At 45.9% G+C, this 25,690-nt stretch overlaps 1 protein-coding gene across 1 annotated transcript in view; it reads right to left on the bottom strand.

Annotated features, from left to right (window-relative positions):
- Positions 1-25,690, bottom strand: part of sh2d5 (SH2 domain containing 5) — a 77,513-nt gene that overhangs the window by 11,550 nt on the left and 40,273 nt on the right. Inside the window, exon 5 of the mRNA XM_068016809.1 lies at positions 23,674-23,782. Coding sequence (XP_067872910.1) covers positions 23,674-23,782 — 109 coding nt within the window. The remainder of the gene's footprint in view (positions 1-23,673; positions 23,783-25,690) is intronic.

Here is a 25,690-nt window from a genome sequence, read left to right on the forward strand (position 1 = left end):
AAAAGGTGAAGTCACATGGGATCAGATGTGAGCTGGCAAGATGGATACAGAACTGGCTCTGTCTTAGAAGACAGAGGGTATCAGTGGAAGGGTGCTTTTCTGAATGGAGGGATGTGACTAGTGGTGTTCCGCAGGGATCAGTGCTGGGACCTTTGCTGTTTGTAGTATATATAAATGATTTGGAGGAAAATGTAGCCAGTCTGATTAGTAAGTTTGCGGACGACACAAAGGTTGGTGGAGTTGCAGATAGTGATGAGGATTGTCAGAGGATACAGCAGGATATAGATCGGTTGGAGACTTTGGCGGAGAAATGACAGATGGAGTTTAATCCGGACAAATGTGAGGTAATGCATTTTGGAAGGTCTAATGCAGGTGGGAAGTATACAGTAAATGGCAGAACCCTTAGGAGTATTGACAGGCAGAGAGATCTCTGCGTACAGGTCCACAGGTCACTGAAAGTGGCAATGCAGGTGGATAAGGTAGTCAAGAAGGCATACGGCATGCTTGCCTTCATCGGTCAGGGCATAGAGTATAAAAATTGGAAAGTCATGCTGCAGCTGTACAGAACTTTAGTTAGGCCACACTTAGAATATTGCATGCAATTCTGATCGCCAAACTACCAGAAGGACGTGGAGGCTTTGGAGAGGGTACAGAAGAGGTTTACTAGGATGTTGCTTGGTCTGGTGGGCATTAGCTATGAGGAGAGGTTGGATAAACTCGGATTGTTTTCACTGGAACGACGAAGGTGGAGGGGCAACATGATAGAGGTTTACAAAGTTATGAGCGGCATGGACAGAGTGGACAGTCAGAAACTTTTTCCCAGGGTGTAAGAGTCAGTTACTAGGGGACATAGGTTTAAGGTGCGAGGGGCAAAGTTTAGAGGGGATGTGCAAGGCAAGTTCTTTACACATAGGGTGGTGAGTGCCTGGAACTTGCTGCCGGGGGAGGTGGTGGAAGCAGGTACGATAGCGACGTTTAAGAGGCATCTTGACAAATACATGAATAGGATGGGAATAGAGGGATACAGTCCCCGGAAGTGCAGAAGGTTTTAGTTTAGGCAGGCATCAAGATCGGCGCAGGCTTGGAGGGCCGAATGGCCTGTTCCTGTGCTGTACTGTTCTTTGTTCTATCAGTGCAAATGGGAAGACTGAAGCATTTGTATCCACCTTCAGCCAGAAGTGCCGGGTGGATGATCTATCCCGGCCTCCTCCTGAGGTCCCCAACATCACAGATGCCAGTCTTCAGCCAATCCAATTCACTCCAATAGGTTGAAGGCACTGGATACTGCCAAGGCTAGGGGCCCTGACAGCATTCCAGGAATAGTACTCAAGACTTGTACTCCATAACTAGCTGCACCCCTAGCCAAGCTGTTCCAGTACAGCTACAACACTGGCATCTTCCTGGCTATGTGGAAAATTTCCCAGATATGTCTTGTGCACATAAATCAGGACAAATCAACCCGGCCAATTACCGCCCTATCAGTCTACTCCCAGCAAAATGACAGAATGGGTTGTCGACAGTGCTATCAAGCAGCACTTGCTTAGTAATAACCTGCTCAGCGACGTTCAGTTTGGGTTCCGCCAGGGCCACTCAGCTCCTGACCTCATTACAGCCTTGGTTCAAACATGGACAAAAGAGCTGAACATCAGAGGTGAGGTGAGAGTGACTGCCCTTGACATCAAGGCAGCATTTGACTGAGTATGGCATCAAGGAGCCCTAGCAAAACTGGAGTCAATAGGAATCAGAGGGAAAACTCTCCGCTGGTTGGAGTCATACCTAGCGCAAAGGAAGATGGTTGTGGTTGTTGGAGGTCAATCATCTCAGTCCCAGGACATCACTGCAGGAGTTCCTCAGGGTAGTGTCCTCGGCCCAACCATCTTCAGCTGCTTCATCAATGGCTTTCCCTCCACAATAAGGTCAGGAGTGGGGATGTTCGCTGATGATTGCACAATGTTCAGCACCATTCGTGACTCCTCAGATAATGAAGCAGCCTGTGTCCAATGCAGCAAGACCTGGACAATATCCAGGCTAGGGCTGATGAGTGGCAAGTTACATTCGCACCACACAAGTGCCAGGCAATGACCATTTCAAACAAGAAAAAATATAACCATCTCCCCTTGACATTCAATGGCATTACCATCGCTGAATCCCCCACTACCAACATCCTGGGGGTTACCATTGACCAGAAACTGAAGTGGAACAGCCACATAAATGCTGTGGCTACAACAGCAGGTCAGAGGCTGGGAATCCTGCGGCGAGGAACTCACCTCCTGTCTCCCCAATCCCTGTCCACCATCTACAAGGCACAAGACAGGAGTGTGATGGAATACACTCCACTTGCCTGGATGAGTGCAGCTCCAACAACATTCAAGAAGCTCAACACCATTCAGGGCAAAGCAGCCTGCCTGATTGGCACCCCATCCACCACCTTCAACATTCACTCCCTCGACCACCGACACACAGTGGCAGCAGTTGTACTGTCTACAAGATGCACTGCAGCAACTCACCAAGGTTCCTTCAACAGCACCTTCCAAGTCCATGACCTCAACCACCTAGAAGGACAAGGACAGCAGATGCATGGGAACATCACCACCTGCAAGTTCCCCTCCAAGCCATACACCATCCTGACTTGGAACTATACTGCTGTTCCTTCACTGTTGCTGTGTCAAAATCCTGGAACTCCCTTCCTAACAGCACTGTGGGTGTACCTACCTCACATGGAGTGCAGCGGTTCAAGAAGGCATCTCACCACCACCTTCTCAAGGGCAATTAGCGATAGGCAATAAATTCAGACCTAGCCAGCGACACCCACATCCCAGAAACAAATAAAAAAATACTTTCTGCTTTACACTCTGTGCATCTCAATGACGATTGTTCAATCTGTTTGATTGAAGAGACATAATATTGCTTGCCTTGTTCACACAGGTCCCAGATACCCTGGAGAGGGAACCACAGTGTTTTAGATGCACAATGACACTAAGCTGCCGCTCAAAGGTCCATGAAATGTCTGTGGATGGCTGCAGGCATAATGAATAACGAATGCCATTCATTCACCGCTGACCGCAAAATCTGGGTCAATAATTTCACAATTTGTTTATCGACTGATTGTAATGTTTTCAGCTGCTAAACATTTAGGAACTTTGAACTCCGTGGCTTTATAAATAGAGGCATACAGTATAAAAGCAAGGAAGTTATGGTTAACCTTCACAAAACAACTGGAGTACTGTGTCCAATTCTGGGAACCACACTTAAGGAAGTCTGTGAAGAAATTAGATAGAGTGCTGAAAAGGTTCACGGGAATGGTTCCTGGAGTTCCAGGCTTCAGTTACGTGGACAGAATAGAGGTGCTGGGACTATTCTCCTCAGAGAAGGCTGAGAGGAGATTTGTTATTCAAAATCATGAGAGGTCTGGACAGAGTAGATGGAAAGTGTTCCCATTGGCAGAAGGGTCGAAAACCAGAGGTCACCGATTTAAGGTGAATGACAAAAGAACCAAAGGCGACATGAACAAAGAACAAAGAACAGTACAGCACACGAACAGGCCATTCGGCCCTCCAAGCCTGCGCCAATCTTGATGCCTGCCTAAACTAACACCTTCTGCACTTCCGGGGCCCATATCCCTCTATTCCCTTCCTATTCATATATTTGTCAAGATGCCTCTTAAACGTCGCTATCGTATCTGCTTCCACCACCTCCCCCGGCAGCAAGTTCAAGGCACTCACCACCCTCTGTGTAAAAAACTTGCCTCGCACATCCCCTCTAAACTTTGCCTGTTGCACCTTAAACCTATTGTCCCCTAGTAACTGACTCTTCCACCCTGGGAAAAAGCTTCTGACTATCCACTCTGTCCATGCCGCTCATAACTTTGTAAACCTCTATCATGTCGCCCCTCCACCTCCGTCGTTCCAGTGAAAACAATCCGTGTTTTTCCAACCTCTCCTCATAGCTAATGCCCTCCAGACCAGGCAACATCCTGGTAAACCTCCTCTGTACCCTCTCCAAAGCCTCCACGTCCTTCTGGTATTGTGGCGACCAGAATTGCACGCAATATTCTAAGTGTGGCCTAACTAAGGCTCTGTACAGCTGCAACATGACTTGCCAATTTTTATACAATTTTGAGGAAAAACTTTTTTACGCAGCAAGTGGTTAGAATCTGGAATGCACTGCCTGGGAGTGTGGTGACGGCAGATTCAATCACGGCTTTCAAAAGAGAATTGGATAAATATCTGAATAGAAACATTTGCAGGGCTCTGGGGAAAAGGCAGGGTAGTGGACTAGCTGAGTTGCTCTCACAGAGAGTTGACACAGACAAGACAGGCCTTCTGTGCTGTAACCATTCTATGATTGCTGTGAGCAACTTTTATTCAGTTTTTTTTTTATATGTTTGTCCATTTCCCTCTGGTTGCACAGATAACTGACATATGTTTAGCACTCAACATAAATAAATCTCTACCCTGCTCCAATTCCTCAATTCTCTTTTGTGTCAGGGGCCAAATGATATCCTGTTCAAACAATGGCTTCCTACCACATGGAGGACCATTCTGGCCCATGAACAACCATGAGCAACACAAGCCGACCTTGCCTCTCTGTGAGCAGGCAACGCCACAGCCTGCTACCTGCGCAGTCTGTGCTCCATTCGTCATTGATATGGGTGAGCACAGCTGCATCCCCTGCATGCGCCCAAAAATGTTCAATTGGTGCTATCCTGACATCACACTGGATGTCATGATTCTGAATTTAGACAATGCAAGTCCTGGCAATATCTGCATTGCTTGTTCCTGTAAAAAGCATGAAGCAGCAAGATGGGCCCTGAAGTTATTTAAAGAGCCAGGCACCTTGATTTATGGAACTTTCTATATTGGAAAGTGTCTGAAAGTATTCTAGACTATTTTTGGAAGTATTTGGTCCTTTTGCCAGAGAGTATTGCCGCAACCTCAACGGTTGGCAAAGGAATATGTGACCTGTCCACTCAAAGGCTGCAACAGGTGTGGGGCAGTAGTGAAGGTGCCTCTGGGTCTGCAGCATGACGGGGAGATGCAGAGACTGCGGAGAGGGCAAGCTGTGCCCCATTCCTTCTGCTAAGTTGGAGTCAGACTCCTCCATGCTCATTGACAGTGACAGGAGGCTGCCTGGCAGGCCAACTGATGACCAACCAATTAACCCAGCATTTTGGTGTGCATGACCGTTCAGCACTCTCCTGCAAGCTACCCCATCGAGGTTCTCATCGGAGTCCTCTGCAGCAATACTTGTTTGCCACCTCGCCTTCCGGTGTCTGGTGAGCTGGCAAACAAACCTGCCTGCTTGCAGCCCATTCGTACCCAGTGACTCACCATGTGTTGATCACAACTCTATACTAGACTCCAATGCTAAGTGCAGTGCCAGTGTCTGAGCAAGCAAGTGCAAGTCTCAGATCAAGTGATGGGACCTCTTCATCACTACTGTGCTGTTGCTCTCTCCCTTCCTCCTTGGACTGCAGTGGCTGGGCAGGCAGCAGTTCTTGGGTGTCTGAAAGCAGAAACTCAGAGAGAAGTGGGGTTGGTATGGGAAGCAAGAGGTCATGATCACACCATCAACAGCCTGTTCATCATGCCAGATAGCAGGTTGAGGGTGTGCTGGGAGTTCAGAAGGGGCATAAGGCAGGAACACACAGTCATCCTCAATGTTCTCAGCGATATTGGACGCTGCGGGCCCCATCACAGCTGGCGCCATAATGCAGAGAACAATTTCCTCTGTAGGGTTCAGGAAATGCAGGCTCTTGTTGGCTCTGCTCTACTCCCTTCTATTGTGTGTCATCTTGTCCTGGAAGAGAGAGGGCTGAATGTCAGTGGTTGCGTAGCACTGTGTTTGGGTGATGTGCCTGCCATTGCTGACCAGCTGGAGGTATATGGAGGCAGTGAGAGATGGGTGTGAGGCTGCCAACATTGATAGTTGTGTGAGGGTAAGGTGGAGTATTTGGATGTTAGGCTGGGTGAGTGGTAGGGGTCTGGTGCATTGAGCATTGTGAGAGGCTGGTGTTGCGGTGGGTAGGAGATGTCATTGAAGATGCATTCACTGATGTTGACCACCCACATGAGATCATTAGATTCCTTGTGACAATGCTGCCAGGTTGTCCGATGCAGACTCTGGGAGTTAACTTTCCTGGGCACCTGATCCCACTGCCTCCTGAGGGTGGTCCTTTAGGCTCTCTTGGCACAACCCCTCCCCACCACCCCCCCCCCCACACCCACTGTTGGACCCTGGTGCCTCTCTTCCTGCCCAGCTGGTCCTGCTATCCTGGGGTTTAGCAGTTGCGAAGAGCTGCAGATTACCTCTGTAAATTGTTACAACCGAAGTGGGAGGAGTGCACTGTTTTTTCTAGTTCACTTCTCCACAGGTCACAACATATATTTAAATGTTTACCCAGTTACCGATGTGGTCAATCATATACTCTACAACCAGGTTTCTTTAATAACCAATCAAATTATCAGTTTATTATAAAACAATACTTACCCAGTAACAAAGCAAAGCATTGACATACAAAGAACAAAGAAAATTACAGCACAGGAACAGGCCCTTCGGCCCTCCAAGCCTGCGCTGATCCAGATCCTCTATCTAAACCTGTCGCCTATTTTCTAAGGGTCTGTATCTCTTTGCTTCCTGCCCATTCATGTATCTGTCTAGATACATCTTAAAAGACACTATCGTGCCCGCGTCTACCACCTCCGCTGGCAACGCATTCCAGGCACCCACCACCCTCTGCGTAAAGAACTTTCCACGCATATCCCCCCTAAACTTTTCCCCTCTCACTTTGAACTCGTGACCCCTAGTAATTGAATCCCCCACTCTGGGAAAAAGCTTCTTGCTATCCACCCTGTCTAAACCTCTCATGATTTTGTACACCTCAATCAGGTCCCCCCTCAACCTCCGTCTTTCTAATGAAAATAATCCTAATCTACTCAACCTCTCTTCATAGCTAGCACCCTCCATACCAGGCAACATCCTGGTGAATCTCCTCTGCACCCTCTCCAAAGCATCTACATCCTTTTGGTAATGTGGCGACCAGAACTGCACGCAGTATTCCAAATGTGGCCGAACCAAAGTCTTATACAACTGTAACATGACCTGCCAACTCTTGTACTCAATACCCCGTCCGATGAAGGAACGCATGCTGTATGCCTTCTTGACCACTCTATTGACCTGCGTTGCCACCTTCAGGGAACAATGGACCTGAACACCCAACATACAGATTGAAATATTAAAGTTCCCTTTTTACCTTACACACACACACACACATACAACACACGTTAACCGAAAAATAGAGATTTTCCCTTTAGAGTTCTGTTACAAAAAAGAGACAAAAAAATACTTTGGCCAAATACTTGCTAATTCTTGAAGAAGAAAAAATGTGGAAAGATGTCAGTTGTCCCTTTATTCTGGCATCCCAAATATAAGTAGACGGCTGTCACTGGGATCTTTCTAGAACAGTTCTTTTCAGGTGACATTGAAGATCAATTTGGCAGGCATTCCAGGAGAAATGCAGCAACAGGGGTTTCTGGCAGGACTTTCAAGCTTCTAACAGCGTCTCAAAGAGATAGAAAAGCAGGCGGGCTTTTCAAAGTGATGGAAAAGGCTGAGCTGGGGTTTTGTCCTTGGCAAGTAGATTTTTAAATTCCTTTCAAAACACTGTCCACACCCCAAATGACTGTCCAAAGCTAAACCAAGAACAATATCTCAAGAGTCGAGCCTCCTGACCCCTATAAATCTTAACCTGTCACTTCTCTGTAAACATGCTCCCTAGGTCAAAAAGCCCCCACTGCGTACTTATCTGAAGACAAGTGACTTCCAGTAAGGGCTGTTTACAAACCAAGTCCAAAAGACTTTTGATGACCTCTTTAAAAAAAAACCACAAAGTCCAGCATCTATGGAATCCTTTTCAGTTTTAAAACCCAAGTCCTCAAAAAAACTTAACAAAAGATTAAAGCACTTTCCTAACACCTCTATCCTTGGAGGAATGAAAATCCATTTTCAAATGCATTCATTACAAAAGTATGGAAAAAACAGCTGAAAAATATTAAAACACATTTACACGTTCACTCTCATTCACTCTTTACCAGTAGCTAATACAGCTTTGCTTTGTACCATCTTTGCACTCAGATAACTCAAAGCAAAGTTAAATCCTAGACAAAGCATCCACAATCACATAATTTTTTTCCCACAATGTGGATAATCTTTAAGTGATAAGGTTGCAATTGTAAATCCCATAGGAATAGTCTGGCATTCTGGTTTTTGAATTTTTTCCACAAAGCCTAGGGTGTTATGATCAGTATATGCCAGTGTCTCTCTGTAGTCATGTCGGACTCAAAATGCTTAAGAGCTAGAAATAAGCCTAGGGTTTATTTTTCCACTGTTGAATATCTTTTTTTATTGTCGATTTAGCTTTTTGGAAAAGTATCCCACTGGCCTGTCTAAGCCTAATTAATCGTATTGGAATAGGACTGTGCCGTCCCCAAGGTCACTACCATCAATTACTACCTTGAAGGGCTTAGTGAAATTTGGAGCAGCCAACACTTGTTCATTAACCAAAATGGCTTTCAGCCTCTCAAAAGATGCTTGGCACTCCCCTGAGCACACTACCTTGGTTTTCTTTTTTTGTAGCAAATCTCTCAGTGGAGTAGCTCTAGTACTAAAATTTGGTACAAACTTGCGGTAGAAACCACACATCCCCAAAAACCTCATGATTTCTCATTTAGTCTTGGGGGTTGGGAACTCCACCAATGCTTGTACTTCTGCTGTTCTTGGCAACCCTTGTCCTTGCCCTACTATATGCCCGAGGTAAGTTACTGTCGCTTTTGCAAATTCACTTTTGGCAAGATTTATCACTAATTCAGCCAATTGTAATTTTCTAAATAGAGCTTTTATTTGTTCCAAGTGGTCCTTTCAAGTGTCACTGTATACCAGCACATCATCAAGGTAAACCACACAGTTGGGAACACTGGCTACCACTTGGTTCATTAGTCTCTGAAAAATGGCTGGGGCATTCTTTAGCCCGAATGGCATCACTCTGCATTGGAAAAGACCATCTAGTGTGACAAAGGCTGATATTTCTTTGCCTCGGGGTGTTAAAGGAACTGTCAATATCCCTTCAACAAATCTATTTTTCTAAGAAATGTGGCACTGACCACTCTGTCAATACAGTCTTCCAAGTGAGGAACTGGGTAGGATTCTGCCTTTTTTACAACTTTAACCTTTCTGTAGCTTATGCAAAATCTAGTTGGCTTAGGCACTAACACGAGTGGGGAACTCAAGCTGCTTTGACTGGTTTCAATTATTTGGATTTCTGCTTTCACCTGGGCCTGTTTCTCTAGACTTAAGTGATAAGGATGTTGGTTTTATAGGAAAGGATTCCCCTACATCCATATCATGTGTGGCTGAGGTTGTACATCCTGGTTTGTCCCTACAGATTTCTTTAAATGCTGTGAATAGCCTTGTTTAGATCTTCCCACCTCATCCCCTCGTTGAAATATTCGGGTCTTGGCATGCTTGTCTGTCCATTTCTTCATGGTTGTTTGGGAAGCTTTCAGGTGTACCTGAGCCACTTTGCAGGCTCTTGTGAGCCACTCCCAGAACACAGATACATAATCTAACACCGAAGATACGTCCCTCTGTTCTATAAACCTTTCTTTAATTAGTTTTAGAGAGCCACTTATCTCATGTCCATAAGCTAAGTCAAAAGGACTAAAACCGGTCAACCCGTTAGGTGAATCCCTAGTGGCAAACAAAAGAAATTCTAGCCCTTTATCCCAATCAAGGGGAAATTCATGACAGTATGCCCTGATCACATTTTTGAGGTTCTGATGGTACCGTTCTAAAGCTCCTAGTGGCTGTGGGTGGCAGGCGGAAGACTTTAACTTTGTTATACCCAAATTATCCATAACTTCCTGGAAAATTTTGGAATTAAAATTGAAACCTTGACCTGACTGAATCTCAATCGGTAATCCATATCTAGTGAAAAACTGGGTTAACTTCTCTACCACTACCTTAGCATAAATTGTTCTCAAGGGAATGGCCTCTGGGTACCTAGTAGCGCTATCCATGATAACAAGTATATACTGGTATCCTGCTTTTGTTTTCGGTAAAGATCCTACACAGTCTACCAACACCCTGCTAATTGGTTCCCAAAAAACGGGTATGTGAATTACAGGTGCTGGTTTTATGGCAGCTTGCAGTTTTCCCATAATCTGGCACATATGGCACATTTTACAAAACTGCACCACATTCTTGGAAAGAGCTGGCCAGTAAAAATGTCGACCGATACGTGATTGGGTCTTCTGGATCCCCACATGTCCCACTATAGGAATTTCATGGGCTATCCTTAGTATTTCCTGACAATACTTGGGTGGTACCACTATCTGATGAACAACCATCCATTCTTCATCCACAGGTCTGTGAGGAGGTCTCCACTTCCTCATCAGAATCCCATTTTTAATATAATAGCCTTCTGGAACTCCCTTTGCCTCAGCTTCAGTTAGAGCCAATTGTGCCACGTTATTTAACTCCGGATTGGCTTGCTGAGCAGAGAAGTTTTACTGAACATTTCCTTTGGATTATCCAAAACCCCAAAGAATGTTTCAGATATTCGGCTATTGGTCTGTGGTGCCAATTTTACCTCGAACAATGGAATTCGTTTAGCCATTGCTGAGGTCACTACACATGAAGGAAAAATTCCTGGAATCTTTTCCTGCAATTGTTCTGTCTCTTTAACCTCACTTGGTTTTTCCATGGCTACTGGAAAAGCTACTACCTTCGCTCCAGCAAATCATTCCCCAGGAGTAGGTCAACTCCGTCTACAGGAAATGTATGGACAACTCCTACAGTTACCATTCCAGACATCAGGTCACACACCAAGTGCACATAATACAAAGGTACGGGTATATACTCCCGGCCGATACCATTCACTAAAACCTCAATGCGCTCTCTGATGGAAAAGTTATGCCTTTCCCCAGCAGAAGAGTTCAGGTGGCTCCTGTATCCGTAAGTACAACTGTAGGTTTACCTGCCTCATTTGAGGGATAAGGAGTTACTTTTCCTTTTGACGAGAATTCCCTACAACTTTCAGGTATCTTGTTCACGACCCCTGCACTCACAGCAGTTTTTGTATTTGGCCTAACAGCTGCAGTCAGAGCTACAGCTTGTTCTGTCGTACTCCCGGTCAGGGTCGCTTCCTCTGCATTGACCTTGTGCACCCCGATAAGTCCCATAGGTTTACCCCGCAACTTCCAGAATTCTGCACCAAGGTGTCCCACCTTGTGACATGTTAACACTTAGGCTTGCGGACCTCACCTCCACCCTCAGCACCTTCCTTTCTAGCCTGAGGAGGCGATCCCGGGGTGTTCTCAGCTGTCCTTTCTTGTCCACGGCTGCTTGCCTTCCTTTCACCCTCCCACCTTCAATCCTTCTTGGGTTTGTGGGGGTGAAGAGTTTGGGCTTGTAAACAATCTTGCACTGTTTGAATGTTTGCCATTGCCTATCCACCATCATCCCTTTAAGTAACGTTTCCCAATCCATCATGGCCAACTCATGCCTCATACCTTCGTAGTTTCCTTTATTAAGATTCAGGACCCTAGCCTCAGAATCAACTACGCCACTTTCCATCTTGATGAAAAATTCTATCATATTATGGTCACTCATCCCCAAGGGGTCTCGCACAACTAGATTGTCAATTATTCCTCTCTCATTACACAATACCCAGTCTAGGATGGCCTGTTCTCTAGTTGGTTCCTCAACATATTGGTCCAGAAAACCATCCCGTATACACTCCATGAATTCCTCCTCTACAGTATTGTGACTAATTTGATTTGCCCAATCTATATGCAGGTTAAAGTCACCCATAATTACAAATGTTCCTTTATTGCATGTGTCTCTAATTTCCTGTTTAATGCCATTCCCAACATCACCACTACAGTTTGGGGGTCTATATACAACACCCACTAACTTTTTTTGCCCCTTAGTGTTTCTCAGCTCTACCCATACAGATTCCACATCGTCAGAGCTAATATCCTTCCTCACTATTGCGTTAATTTCCTCTTTAACCAGCAATGCAACTCCACCGCCTTTTATTTTTTGTCTGTCCTTCCTAAATACTGAATATCCCTGGATGTTCATTTCCCATCCCTGGTCACCTTGCTGCCATGTCTCCGTAATCCCGACTATATCATACCCGTTTACATCTATTTGCGTGATTAATTCATCCACTTTATTGCGAATGCTCCGCGCACTAAGGCACAAAGCCTTAAGGCTTGTAGATTTAGATTTAGATTTAGAGATACAGCATTGAAACAGGCCCTTCGGCCCACCGAGTCTGTGCCGACCATTAACCACCCATTTATACTAATCCTACACTAATCCCATATTTCTACCACATCCTTACCTGTCCCTATATTCCCCTACCACCTACCTAAACTAGGGGCAATTTATAATGGCCAATTTACCTATCAACCTGCAAGTCTTTTGGCTGTGGGAGGCAACCGGAGTACCCAGAATTGAACCCGGGTCGCTGGAGCTGTGAGGCTGCGGTGCTAACCACTGCGCCACTGTGCCGCTTGTCTTTTTAACATTACCTGTCCCCTTCCCACTATTTTTCACTTGGCCCTGTTTGATTCTGGCCCTTGATTTCTCTGCCTATTTTTATTCCCCTGACTGTCTTTTGATTCCCCCCTCCTCTGACTCCTTGCGAAGGTTCCCATCCCCCTGCCATTTTAGTTTAAACCCTCCCCAACCACTCTAGCAAATACTCCCCCTAGGACATCAGTCCTGGTCCTGCCAAAGTGTAACCCATCCAGTTTGTACTGGTCCCACCTCCCCCAGACCTGGTCCCAATGTCCCAGGAATCGAAAACCCTCCCCCTCAAGTGTTCCAGACTCACGGCTGCACTGGAGAGTCATGCGATGCATAATACGACCCAGATCTAAATTAGTTCCTTACCAGGCAGTATGGAAGCTGAATGAAATAAACAAAGAGCTCCAGCCTTTCCAAGTCGAAAGTGTGATTATTGCTAACTTTTGGAACCAGGAGACATAATGGCAAGGATTTTATGCTTGCGACTGGGGTCTCGATGTGCGGAAAAAGCAATGTCCAGAACTCTGCGCCGCCTCTGCTCCTGAAGGCCCGCCGAATCTAGTGCTAATCAGGCACTTAAGTGGACAATGGCAGGCCTTCCACAGGATCAAGGACCTCATCACTGGAATTCCCGCCCTTGGAGAGCTGCCAGCCAATCAGAGGCAATCAGGTGGTGGCTGCTGCTGGAGCAGCACCTAACAGAGGCCCAGGAGTGGTGCTGGACCGAGGCCACAGGTAGGTCAGGGCAGGAGGGGTCTTGCAGGGTGGGGTTGGCCGGTGAGGGGGTGTTGTAGGGGGTTCATTAGTAAGGGCAGGGCAGTGGCTCTCAGCGGGCCCCTCCCCACTTCCTGATGCCAGGTCCCTTGTTCAGGCACTGTGCCTTTTAACAAGGCACCCACCCCAGCCTGCAGCCAGGAAGCAACCTGCACGGTTTTTCATGCTGTGCTTCCCCTGTGGTGACAGCGCCACCCACTGCCCAGCTAATTGCAGCGGTAGTGGGATGCGGCCCTTCATTGGGGATTAATTGTCCAGTTAAGGGCCTCAATTGGCAGCAGGGCGGGAAGGCTGTTAACTGGCGTTTCTGCCACGGACTAAATTTCATTGGAGGCAGGAAGGTGGCGGGAACCTTCAATCAAGCACTGAATTCTATTTACAATTTTCAATCTAAACCCACAATTCCTTTCACTGACAAATGTAAGCTGTGCTCAATGATATCCATTCGATCATAATTGTGAGTTAAAATGCAAAATTATTTTAGAGTTTTGTTGAATTACCTTGGGGTTAGGGAGGAGTTCTATAAAGAATTTTCTTCTGACATGACAGTGGGAGAGAATCTGTGATGTGGGAAGTGTGCATGGGCTGTGGGGTTGGAATAGGGTTAATGGGCAGAATGGCCTGTTCCTGTTTCCTACTTTCTTAGATAACGAAATTGAAAGTTGTCCAGAATCACTGAATAAAAACAAAATTCAACTAGGATTTTGTGTACTTAAAATCTAAAGGAAATTCATTGCATCCAATGTTCCGTACATATCTGGTTACTGGTCAATGAGGGGGAAGCAGCTGGCTTGTATTAGTTAGAATGTTCCACCCATTGGTTCAAAGATTAAAACTTTAAAGCCAAACTGAATGATTCCATTTTCAGTCACAAGAATATTGAGTCTTTTTTCCTCTCCTACTCTTTCATCAGCTGAGACAGAGGACAGGTAAGGTACTCTCAGCTCTTTAGCAAACTGATTCTTGACCTAAACACTGGCAAGTCCATGCCATCGGACTCATCTCAAGTTTTTTTCCTTACCCGGTGGAAAAGTGCCAAGTCAAGACTCGTAAATTATGTGGAGAAATAAATGGCCCAAAACTCTGTGACAGTGCTTTTTCCATATATTGTGCTGCATTCCTTTATATTTCTCACAAAACAGTCAACTGACATTTTTCCAAATGACACAAACAGACCAGTGGCTCAGTGGTGAACTGGGCTGGCTGAGCCAAGTTTTTGTCCCAGCTCCCGGGCAATTTTAAATTAGCAATGGCATCAAGAATTAACTTAGGCTGCTCTGCAGAGCTCAAGGCAATCCTAGCCAAACATCAAATGGACCCCTAATGATATGCCCCATTCCTGTTCCTAAACACAGTGCCTATTGTTATAGCACACCCTATAGGACAACAGCCCCCGCCACCACCCCCCCCACCATCACCGCCCCAAGCAACTGAGCCAAGGATTAATACTTCATGTGTGAGCACACATGGTGTTAACAGGCTATTCCACCACATTGTGCATCACAACTGAGCACAATCCTGTCTTCCCATTCCTTGTTTGTATGGTTCGGTGCCAAATCATGAAGCACATTTACACACTGAACAGTTGGGGAGCTTGGGTACTTAATTTTTTGAGAACTGAGATATGAGATTCAAAATATATAATTCCAACTGAAAAAAATCACATCTGGAAACTAAATAGGTCAGTGCTACTTCAATTCTTAGGTCAGAAGTGCAGCCACGGAAAATGATCTGACTTCTCATGAGAAGGTGCTAAAATTGCTATACAATGGCCGGATTTTGCGGTTGTAATGACAGGAAAACTGTCAGCATTCAATATCATTAAACTGTGAAACTGACGGCAACTTCGGGTGTCCAGACACGCAAAGTTAAACGCGGAAATCTAGACGTTGCTGTCAGCGATTCCCTGTTCCTCCATAGGAAGTGCCAGTGCACTCCCCACAGATGGAAATCACTTAAATTGACATGAACTTTCACTTTTACAATATTAGTCTTGCTGTAAAAACACTAGAAAAAGTTATGTCTTGTTGAATGAGGGGTAACTAGGTTTTTAATGACATGCTAGATTCATAATTACTGCTGAGCAACCTCTCTGGCCTCACAAAATGTGAAATTTCTACATTATGATAAAAATTCGATAGGTTTTTAATATAATAGAAACATTGATTTTTTCACACTTATTTATGATATTACAGCTTCTACCTTAATGTGACCCTGTCCTATCAACACCTTGCCTTTTGTTATATTTTGCCCCACCCCCGCTTTATTTGCTTAAAAACTATTGCATTTCTAACCTTTGCCATTGTTACCGAGCTGAAATGCTAACTCTGCTTCTCTCTCCACAGATGCTGCCAGACCTGCTGAGTATTTCCAGCATTTCTTGTTTTCATTTAAAATAACTCTGATCAGGGCCCCAGCACTGCTGTGTTTGAGAGACTTCAGCCTCCTGAGCTTGTGAGTGGCCACTGGTTATACTGTTTTTTCTGCTTCAGCCTAATCCTGCTTGCTCCACGAGGGTCCCGCGGCGCCCTTGGAGCAATTCCCACTTCAAGAACACCCTGAAGCAGATCCACAAGGCCTGCATCCGGGCTCGCCAGCTGGACATGTAGCGGAGCCGGTCTCCAATCGTCTCGACCATCCCTGCCATTGGACAAAGACTTTGCTTCGCTCGGACCGTGTGGTAGTCAGTGTGCAACAGCCACCCCACATGAAAAGAACCCACGCACAGACATCTTCCACTCTCTCAAAATGAACTTCGGGATCTAGAATATCAGGATTGGACGATTCAATCACCTAAGGATCCATGACCCTGGAGTGGAAGAAAGTCATCCTCGTTCCCAAGGGACTGCCCAAGAAGGCAGTGTGGCACCATATTACTTCCAATTTCAAACAAAGATTTGTATTTTACGACAGAATTATTCAAAAGGGAGGTTTGTTAAACTGATTTGAAACTGACAAGCAGACGAACAGTGAAGTAGTACTGCAGTGTTAAGCCTAGAAAAACAACATTTATCACAATTGAAGAACATTAAAATCAGTGCTTCGCTCTATCTTTTTGGATTTCCACCAAGGGTCCAGCCGCACTGGGAAAAGGAACTGCAGTCTTCAATTACCTCCCCTAGCAAGCTTTGTTGAGACCACACCTGGAGTGCTGTCTGCAGTTTTGGTCTCCATATCTAAAGGATACACTTGCCTTGGAGGCAGTACAGCAAAGGTTCACTAGATTCCTGGGATGAGAGGGTTGACCTATGATGAGAGGCTGAATAAATTGTGCCTTTACTCTCTGGAATTTATAAAAATGAGAGGTGATCTCATTGAAACATACACGATTCTGAAAGGGTTTGACAGGGTAGATACAGAGAGGTTGTTTCCCCATGCTGGAGAATTTAGAACACGGGGGGCACAGCCTCAGGATAATGGGACGTTCATTTAGGACTGAGATGAAGAAAAATTTCTTCACTCGGAGGGTTGTGAATCTTTGGAATTCTCTATCCCAGAGGGTTGTGGATACTCCATCATTGAGTATGTTCAAGGCTGGGATAGATTTTTGATCTCTCAGTGAATCAAGGGCTTTGGGGAGCTGGCAGGAAAGTGAAGTTGAGGCACAAGATTAACCATGATCGTAATGAATAGCGGAGCAAACTTGAGGGGCCAAATGGTTTATTTCTGCTCCTATTTCTTATATTCTTTTGCTCCTTTAAAGGAGTACAGTCTTCAAGGAGAACATATTTGGCAAACTTTTCTTTGCATTTGTCAAATCAACAGGTTAGCCTCATTCACATCATTTTGATATTGAGTTGTACCCAAGTTGAAGCAGTGGGATTCATTGCATTTTGACAGGACTGATCATGAAGTAAAACAGTCGCAGAAAGACAGAAACCATAAATTTAAAAAAATCTGGCAGCGAAGTCTCGCAAGTGTGCTAAAACATAAAATAAATGTCAAATGTAAGTTTATGTTTTCTTTCACTGACTCCAAGTCCTGCATTCTGATATGCCTCATGTCTATGTGGATGATCCCTCATTTTCAAAAGGTTTAGGGGATAGATTATTCCAGTCTCTTTTACAAAGTAAACCTTTCGATTCCACTATAGGAATAAATCAATTTCACATTGTAGCAGTGATAAGTCATGATGTGACAGGCACTGTTGATTACCCTTCTTCATAGTTATCTCTATATCTTATTAATATTCTTATATCTGTAATCACTTTCTGCCTCACGTAAACTTGACATATTGCACAATCTGATCATTGGGTTGTGTTGCATTATCTATCTGTACAAATAACTCAAAGTACATTCTGAAAATGTCCTATCTACCAATTTTTCCTCAGCAACTGAAGTTCCTAATATCCAAAATAAAGGTTTAAACAAATTACCAAAAAAATTACACATTTGACAACACAATAACATCGAATCGTAGAATGGTAACAGCACAGAAGGCCATTTGGCCCGTGTGTTTGTACCAGCTCTCTGTAAGAGCAACTCACCTAGTCCCACACACACACCTTTTCCCCGTAGACCTGCAAATTTTTTTCTCTTCAGATTATTATCCAGTTCTCTTTTGAAGGCCTCGGTTGAATCTGCCTCCACCACGGTCTCAGGCAGTGCGTTCCACATCCTAACCACTCGCTGTGTGAAAAAGCTTTTCCTCATGACGCCATTGCTTCTTTTGTCAATCACCTTAAAATTGGTGTCCTCTGGTACTGGATCCTACCACCAATGGGAGCAGTGTTTCCTGTCTACACTGTCCAGGCCCCTCATGATTTTGAACACCTCTATCAAATCCTCTCTTAATCTTCTCTTTGAGAACATAAGAAATAGGAGCAGGAGTAGGCCATTCAGCCCTTCAAGCCCGCTCTGCCATTCAATGAGATCATGGCTGATCTTCTACTTCAACACCATTTTCCTGCACTATCCCCATACCCTTGATGTTTTTAATATGTAGAAATCTATTGATCTCAGTCTTGAACACACTCAACAACTGAGCCTCCAAAGCCCTCTGGGGCAGAGAATTCCAAAGATTCACCACCCTCTGAGTAAAGAAATTCCTCCTCATCTCAATCCTAAATGGCCTACCCCTTATTCTGAGACTGTGTTGTCAGGTTCTGGACTCCCCAGCCAGGGGAAACATCCTTCCTGCACCAACCCTGTCGAGCCCTTTAAGAATTTTGTATGCTTGAATGAGATCACCTCTCATTCTTCTAAACTCCAGAGAATAAAGGCCCAGTCTCTTTAATCTTTCCTCATAGGATAATCCCTCCATTTCAGGAATTAGTTTGGTGAACCTTCGTTGCAGTCCCTCTATGGTAAGTATATCTTTCCTTAGGTAAGGAGACCAAAACTGCACATAAAACTCCAGATGTGGTCTCACCTACTCCAGGTGCGGTCTCAGCCCCAGCTTCTCCAACCCATCCACATAACTGAACTTCCTCATCCTTGGAACCATTCTCATGAATCTTTTCTCTAACGCCTTCACATCCTTCCTAAGGTGTGGTGCCCAGAATTGGACACAATACTCCAGTTGAAGCCAAACCACTATTTTAGACAGGATTGTCATAACTTCCCTGTTCTTGTACCCCTATTTATAAAGCCCAGGATCCTGTATGATTTATTAACCACTTTCTCAACCTGCCCTGCAAAATTCAATGATTTGTGTCCAAATACCCCCAGATCCCTCTGCTCCTGCACTCCCTTTAGATTTGTTCCCTTTATTTTATATTGCCTCTCCTCAATCTTCCTGAATCACTTCGCGCTTTTTGGCATTAAATTTCACCTGCCACTTGTCTACCCATTCCACCTGCCTATGTCCCTCTGAAGTCTATCATTATCCTCCTCACAGTTCACAATACTTCCAAGTTTTGTATCATTCGCAGATTTTGAAATTGTGCCCTGCACACCCAAGTCTAGGTCACTGATAAATATCAAGAAAATCAGTGGTCCTAACACTGACCCCTGGGGAACGCCACCACATAGCTTCCTCCAGTCCGTAAAGCAACCGTTCACAACTATTCTCCAGGCTGAATTTTACTGACGTCGGGGGTTGTGGTGAGGGCGCCTGGAAAATGCTTCCATGAGAGGCCCGCCACGGGCCTCGGCGCCGGGAAGACCCCGCCCCATATTACCGGTGGTGGCGAGGCCTCATGGCGGCCCCTCCCCCGCCGCTCGGTGACGGGAGCCATATTTAAATATGTTGATGTATGTAAATAAAGGAATTAATTACTTACCTCATTGTGCCAGCCGTCCCACTCCGATATTACGGTCGGTGGCCGCCACTCCCACGCCATCTGATCTCTGACACTGGTGGGGAGGGGGGAGGTGGTAAATATATCAGTGCGGAGTGGTGGGGGGGGGGGGTGGGAGTGGGCTCAAACTTACCTGATTGGTCTAGGGGTTGATGGGAAGGCGTAAAGTTAAAAGTTTGTGAACTTTGTAGGGGGGATGGGCAGGCACACAAGGTAAGTATTTTGTGGGGTGGGGGGGAGGGCTAGGAATAAGTGTACTGTTATGGGGGGGAGTGGGAGAGGGTCTGGAAATATGAATGTAATGTGCTCATTTAGCATCTCAGCCTTGCCCCCTGACTCCATGTGTAAATCCCCTTTTTGGTCCCTAATTGTCCCATTCCTCCTTTTACCACCTTTTTACTATTTACATGCCTACAGATGACTTTTAGTCCACTTTCACATTAATCCACTAAATAGGGCTGGATTTTAAGAGCCCCCCGTTGCTCCCGGCGGTGAGCTCAAAAAATGGCGGCCCCTGTGCCGAAGAGCCACCATCTTCCATTAGCCAACCCCGCCAGCACATTTCAATTCTTAAAGTGAACGCCCCCCCACCAAATTTACTAAATAAAATTGTAACGCCCCTTTCCAACCCCCCCCCCCACAATAAGAATTACAGTAAGTTTTTGCCCTTCCCCAAGACTGCACAAAGTTGAAAGTGCACCCCTTCCCATCATCCCCTGCACTGATGATGCTTATTTGACTCTGCACCCTCGGCAGTAAAAATATTAGCTCCTCTGCCTCCCCACCAGTGTCACGCCTGCTTTCCCCAGATGGGGAATTGAAGGCTCGGGAATGCCGGCCACCGCGCCGAAGATCGTGGCGGGCCTGGAAGATTCATCTCATTAATGTAAATATTTAAATTTAGGTCCCATCCGCCAGTGGCAGTGGGGGGAGGGGTGCCACCATGGAGCCTCACCGCCACCAGGAGGATTGAACCAGGCCCTCCCGGCATTGGCCTCCGTGGCAGACTACTGCTGCATTCATCTTCCGGCACACCCCAAGCCCTTCATGGCAGTTCATTAAACAGAGAGATAGAGAAAGAAAATAACAGTGTAATAATTACACATCTTTTGTAGTTTTTGTTTTGTGTTCTATCAACTTCATAAAGCATATGAAACATTAGTATTTCTATGTAGTTATATCAATTTTTCAAAAGAAATTCAATTATCTGACCTGTGCTATTGACAGTTAGGAAAGGTAAATTCTTACAAACATGAGACAGAGATCCTTATTGCTAACACAGAGTGAAACACAGTTACAAAGAGAGTCAGGCAGCATGCCTAGAGAATGTGAAGGGCTAAGGGATCTCGTGAGAGTAAAGGGAGGGTTGGTGGGTGTGTGTAATTGCAAGGAGGGATGGAAGGGAACAGCTCAGAGTTCCCTTTTCCCAGTAAATCCTATCCCAAGTGCAGCCTTCAACTGTTAGTGGATTGTGAACCCACCATACCATGCCATACCACTCACTACCTTCCACCTGAAAGGAAAATAGGAAAAAAGCGAAGTAGAAGGAAAGATCAGTTAAGGAGAGAAAAGCAGAGGAAGAGAGAGGGAGGGAGAGAGAGCGAGAGAGATAGAAAGAGAAACAGCAACACGAAAACAAGCCTCAAGGGAGAGACCGTGGCCTAAATATTGACTGCACAACGTCCATAAAACGCATGCTCATTATGGACTAGAAATGCACTGCCCGCCATATTGGCGTAGGCCCAAAAAAAAAATCGGCGTCCAGGCACTCCATCTGATCAGGTATTACGCTTTTTGCATGTTCAAAACGGGCCAAGGGCCTGTTTGAAGCCCTCTCTGCAATACTGGGTCACCCTGAACATATCCTGCATTCAGGAAAGCCAGGTCTGCCTGCAGCCTAATAGAGAGGCCTTAAAGGGACACCTGCAGGCCACAACCAACAAGTTGTGTTTAATATATAATTACCTGAATGCGGAGCTGGGACAAGCAGCAGCTGTCCTCCCGACCCTACATTTAAACCATGCGGGCTACTGCCCTTCCTCTCCCAAACACCATCTCGGCTGCTCCCAGATACCTGCCGTTAAACGCATGATCCCGGCCTCTGCCTTCCCTGATCCATCATGGCCTCTGCCTGCTATCAATCCTTCCCAATCACGGCTACCCAGGCTTTCCCAGTTACTGCTACCTTCTTGACCTGATTGCCTTCCCACCAAACCCAGTCGCTAAGTACTTACCTGAGGGACACTAATGGCATCGCATTCCTCACTGGCCAGCGAGCTACCTAGGGACTCCTATTAGGGGTCTATAGCTCCATGATAATGAAGCCCAAACCCTAATATTGGGTACATCATGGGCCTATCCATTCAGTTACAGGGATCGATGATTCCTGGGGGCCTCACCCCAGCACAAAAATTGGCAAGCACTAATTTATTTTCTTTTTTCTTTTGGGCCTCCTTATCTCGAGAGACAATGGATACGCGCCTGGAGGTGGTCAGTGGTTTGTGAAGCAGCGCCTGGAGTGGCTATAAAGGCCAATTCTGGAGTGACAGGCTCTTCCACAGGTGCTGCAGAGAAATTTGTTTGTTGGGGCTGTTGCACAGTTGGCTCTCCCCTTGCGCCTCTGTCTTTTTTCCTGCCAACTACTAAGTCTCTTCGACTCGCCACAATTTAGCCCTGTCTTTATGGCTGCCCGCCAGCTCTGGCGAATGCTGGCAACTGACTCCCACGACTTGTGATCAATGTCACACGATTTCATGTCGCGTTTGCAGACGTCTTTATAAAGACTAATTTATAAGCCATATCATCAACCTACCAGGCTGAATTTTACAGCCCCATCCGACGTTGGGGGTTTGTGGTGGGGTGGGCTGGAAAATGCCTTCGGCAGAGGTCCGCCACGGGCCTTGACGCTGGGAAGGCCTAGCCAGATATTGCTGGCAGTGGCGAGGTGTCAAGGCGGCCCCCCCGCCGCTCGGTGACGGAAGCCAAATTTGCATATGTTAAATAATTTAAATGAAAGAATAAATGACCTACCCGCTCCCGACGTCTGTTCCAGTGCCACAATGGTGCTGGTGGCCGGCACTCCCACGTCGTCCAGGGATCCGAGGTGGAACACTGGTGGGGAGGGGAGAGCAGGTACGTTTTTCAGTGTGGGGGGGGGGGGGGGGAGCAGCGCCAGAGTAATTTCATTGGTGTATGGGATGGTGGGAAGGGGTAAAGTTTAAAGTTTCTGAACTTTGGAGGAGGAAGGTCAGGTGCAGAAGGTAAGTGTTTTGGAGGGTGGGGGAGAGGGAAGGTAATTATTTCCATAGTTATTGTAGGGGGGGGTTGGGAGTCAGGATAACTTTATTTAATTTTTTAATTTCACTGCAGCTTTAAATATTTAATTTAAATGGAAGGGCTCAAAGCCCTTTAAAAGTGGCGTCAGCATCTGCGCAAAGGCTGCTGACACTATTTCCGGGGTCGGACCGCCCGCCCCCTCCATGTCACCAGGGTGGGCGGTCTGTCCCGGCTATTTAAATTAACTGCCGTGCTGAATATTGCGGCAGCTCCGCGACTTGTGGTCCTCCCTGTTTAACTCTGATTTCGGTGGCGGCAATGTAAAATGCAGCCCACCATGTTCAATGCCACAAGAAATCGACAAAAAAAAAAGTCATGTAACTCGGTTAAAATTGTCAGTTACATTGCCCTCCCCAGCCATGCAGGCAGTGCCTTCCTCATAGAATAACTGGTGTATAACTAGGCCACTGGCCCCAATCAGAAAAGCTTCTGCTCCCTCAATCCCACCTAGCGACATTTTCATTCATCTCATGGCATTCTTGACGGCCTTACCAGAATACGTGACTAATGTAAGCACGCTTATATTATTGATGTAATCAAAGAGATCTTGTGCTGGAATGTTTACTTCACCATGAAGTCCACTGAGATCATTTCTGCAGTTGTTCTACACAACGACTGCATGCATGTCATAACCACTCACGCAATCTCAGGAAGAGACACTGCAGCTTTCTTTCCAAAAAGTTCATCTTTAGAAGAATTACCATTGTATAGTCAGTGACATACTAACCTGGGCATCCCTGCACTGGCCCAGACTGTGTCCATTAAGACTTCTTCATGCTGTAGTGGTGCTAATGCTCTCCAGGATTCCATGAGTTCATCTCCCAAGCTGCAACTGTCTGCAGAAAATATAATAAATAATATTTCAGATATACACAGCATTGATATTGTTTGAGCTATTTATGTCATTTTCAATTCCAATCTTTGATATAAAAAATGAACAGTTTTCAAACATCATTTTTAATCAGTTATTCAACAAAGCACAAGTTGGAAGAGCACCAAACTAAACTAGAATTGGGAGCGTTCAAATTATGTTATCAACTCTGTCTTTGTGCCAAGTCCACTTGTGAAAATCAGGTCATGTCGAAAGATATTAGATCCCGCGAATTCCATTTCTATTCTGACGCTACTTCAGCTAAAGTGCTAAGTTAGAGAGATTTAGGGTGCGAAATCTGGATCAGTGGCACTGCCAACTGAAGCCAGTCGCCCTCCTGGGGCTACATCCTGTGCCACCATCATGGGTAGGCATCAACATGTTGCACCACGGACATCTGACAAAATTATTGACTCAGCCACAAACATGGGGGTAATTAATTTGTATATAAAGTGCATAACCAACCTAATATCATCAAAACACGGTCCAATTTAAAATGCATTTCTCCCTATTTAGTGAGATACCTGGCATTGTTTTTGCTTGCACAACTAGTCAATGTCTGCCTGCACAATTGATGTAGCAATGTGGAAAATCCGATTAGATGTTCATCTATCCGGAGTGATCTTAATCTCTTTCTCTCCCCTCTTGCTCGCTCTCTCCCTCTCTGTGTCAATCCCTATCCCCTCTCTGTGTCCATCTCTCTCCCCTGTGTCCAACTCTCTTTCCTCTCTCTCTCCCCCATCTCTTCCTCTCCCCCCCCCCCCCCCGCCTCTCTCTCTCACCCTCTCTTTCTCTCTGACCGTTGCTGAGAGCGGGAACAGCAGATTGTGAACTCCGAACAAATTCGGGGTTTTCTGGCGGGCTGTTAAAAAAAATCGGAACCTGCCGGAAGACCCCGAATCTGTCTGGAATTCAGAAACTGCTGTTCCTGCTCTGAGCACCTGTCTGCTGTGAAACCAACACTTGCGATTTTTCTTTTAAAAGCCAGTTTAAAGAAGCCTTTGGGAATTTTCTCGTCCCTGAAATTACCAGTCACGGACCTCAAAATCTTTTACCGCAGACACTGGTGTCCGTGTACGGACACGTTGACGATCCCTGGCCACCCCTCGATTCTGGCACAGTCTGCATTGTGCACCACCTTCAGAAGGACGCTTAGGTGGGTGTCCCATGCATGTGCCTGAAACAACTGAATGCATATTATCATGACGTCACACAGCCCGACTGGCTGATGTGATGCCATTTACCAAATTCGGACCATGCAGCTCCATGCAACAAATTTGCATGGCACTCACCAAAGATCAAGGGCTGAAATTTATGAGTGCGCTGCAAATATTTTGCATGGGGCCTCATTTAAATGGAGGGGGCGAATGGCTGTCCCCGATGACGTAGAAGGGGCGGCTGCACCGTCCCCGGCAACGGCATCTGCACCACCGCACAGGCACCAGCGCCATTTTTAAAGGGCTTCAAGCCCTTAGAAGCAATTTTAATTTTTAAAGTTATATAACGGTATATTGTCCTTAAAAATTATGTAAAAGCTGGAGGCCCTTTCCTACCCACACCCCCTCCTCCCCGCCCCAATGTTTGTTCATGGGCCTGTATCACAAAAATGAACTTTATTCCCAACCCGAACTTGCCCCCCCCAACCTCGTTACATTTGCCCTTCAATCCCTTCCCACCATACCCACAGCCAACACAAAGTGTTTACCCCACTCCCCTCCCTGATAATTTCACTCCTCCCCCCCTCCCCACCAGTGTCACGTCTTGGAACATCTAATGGAGTTCCGAAGGCCCGGGAGTTGGTGGCCGATGGCCAGAATATCGGCATGGGATGGCCGCCAGGACAGGGTAAGTTAATTTGCATGCATTGGCTTTC

Source organism: Heterodontus francisci, chromosome 37 (assembly GCF_036365525.1).
Source record: "Heterodontus francisci isolate sHetFra1 chromosome 37, sHetFra1.hap1, whole genome shotgun sequence".
In the NCBI taxonomy this organism is placed as follows: Eukaryota; Metazoa; Chordata; class Chondrichthyes; order Heterodontiformes; family Heterodontidae; genus Heterodontus; species Heterodontus francisci.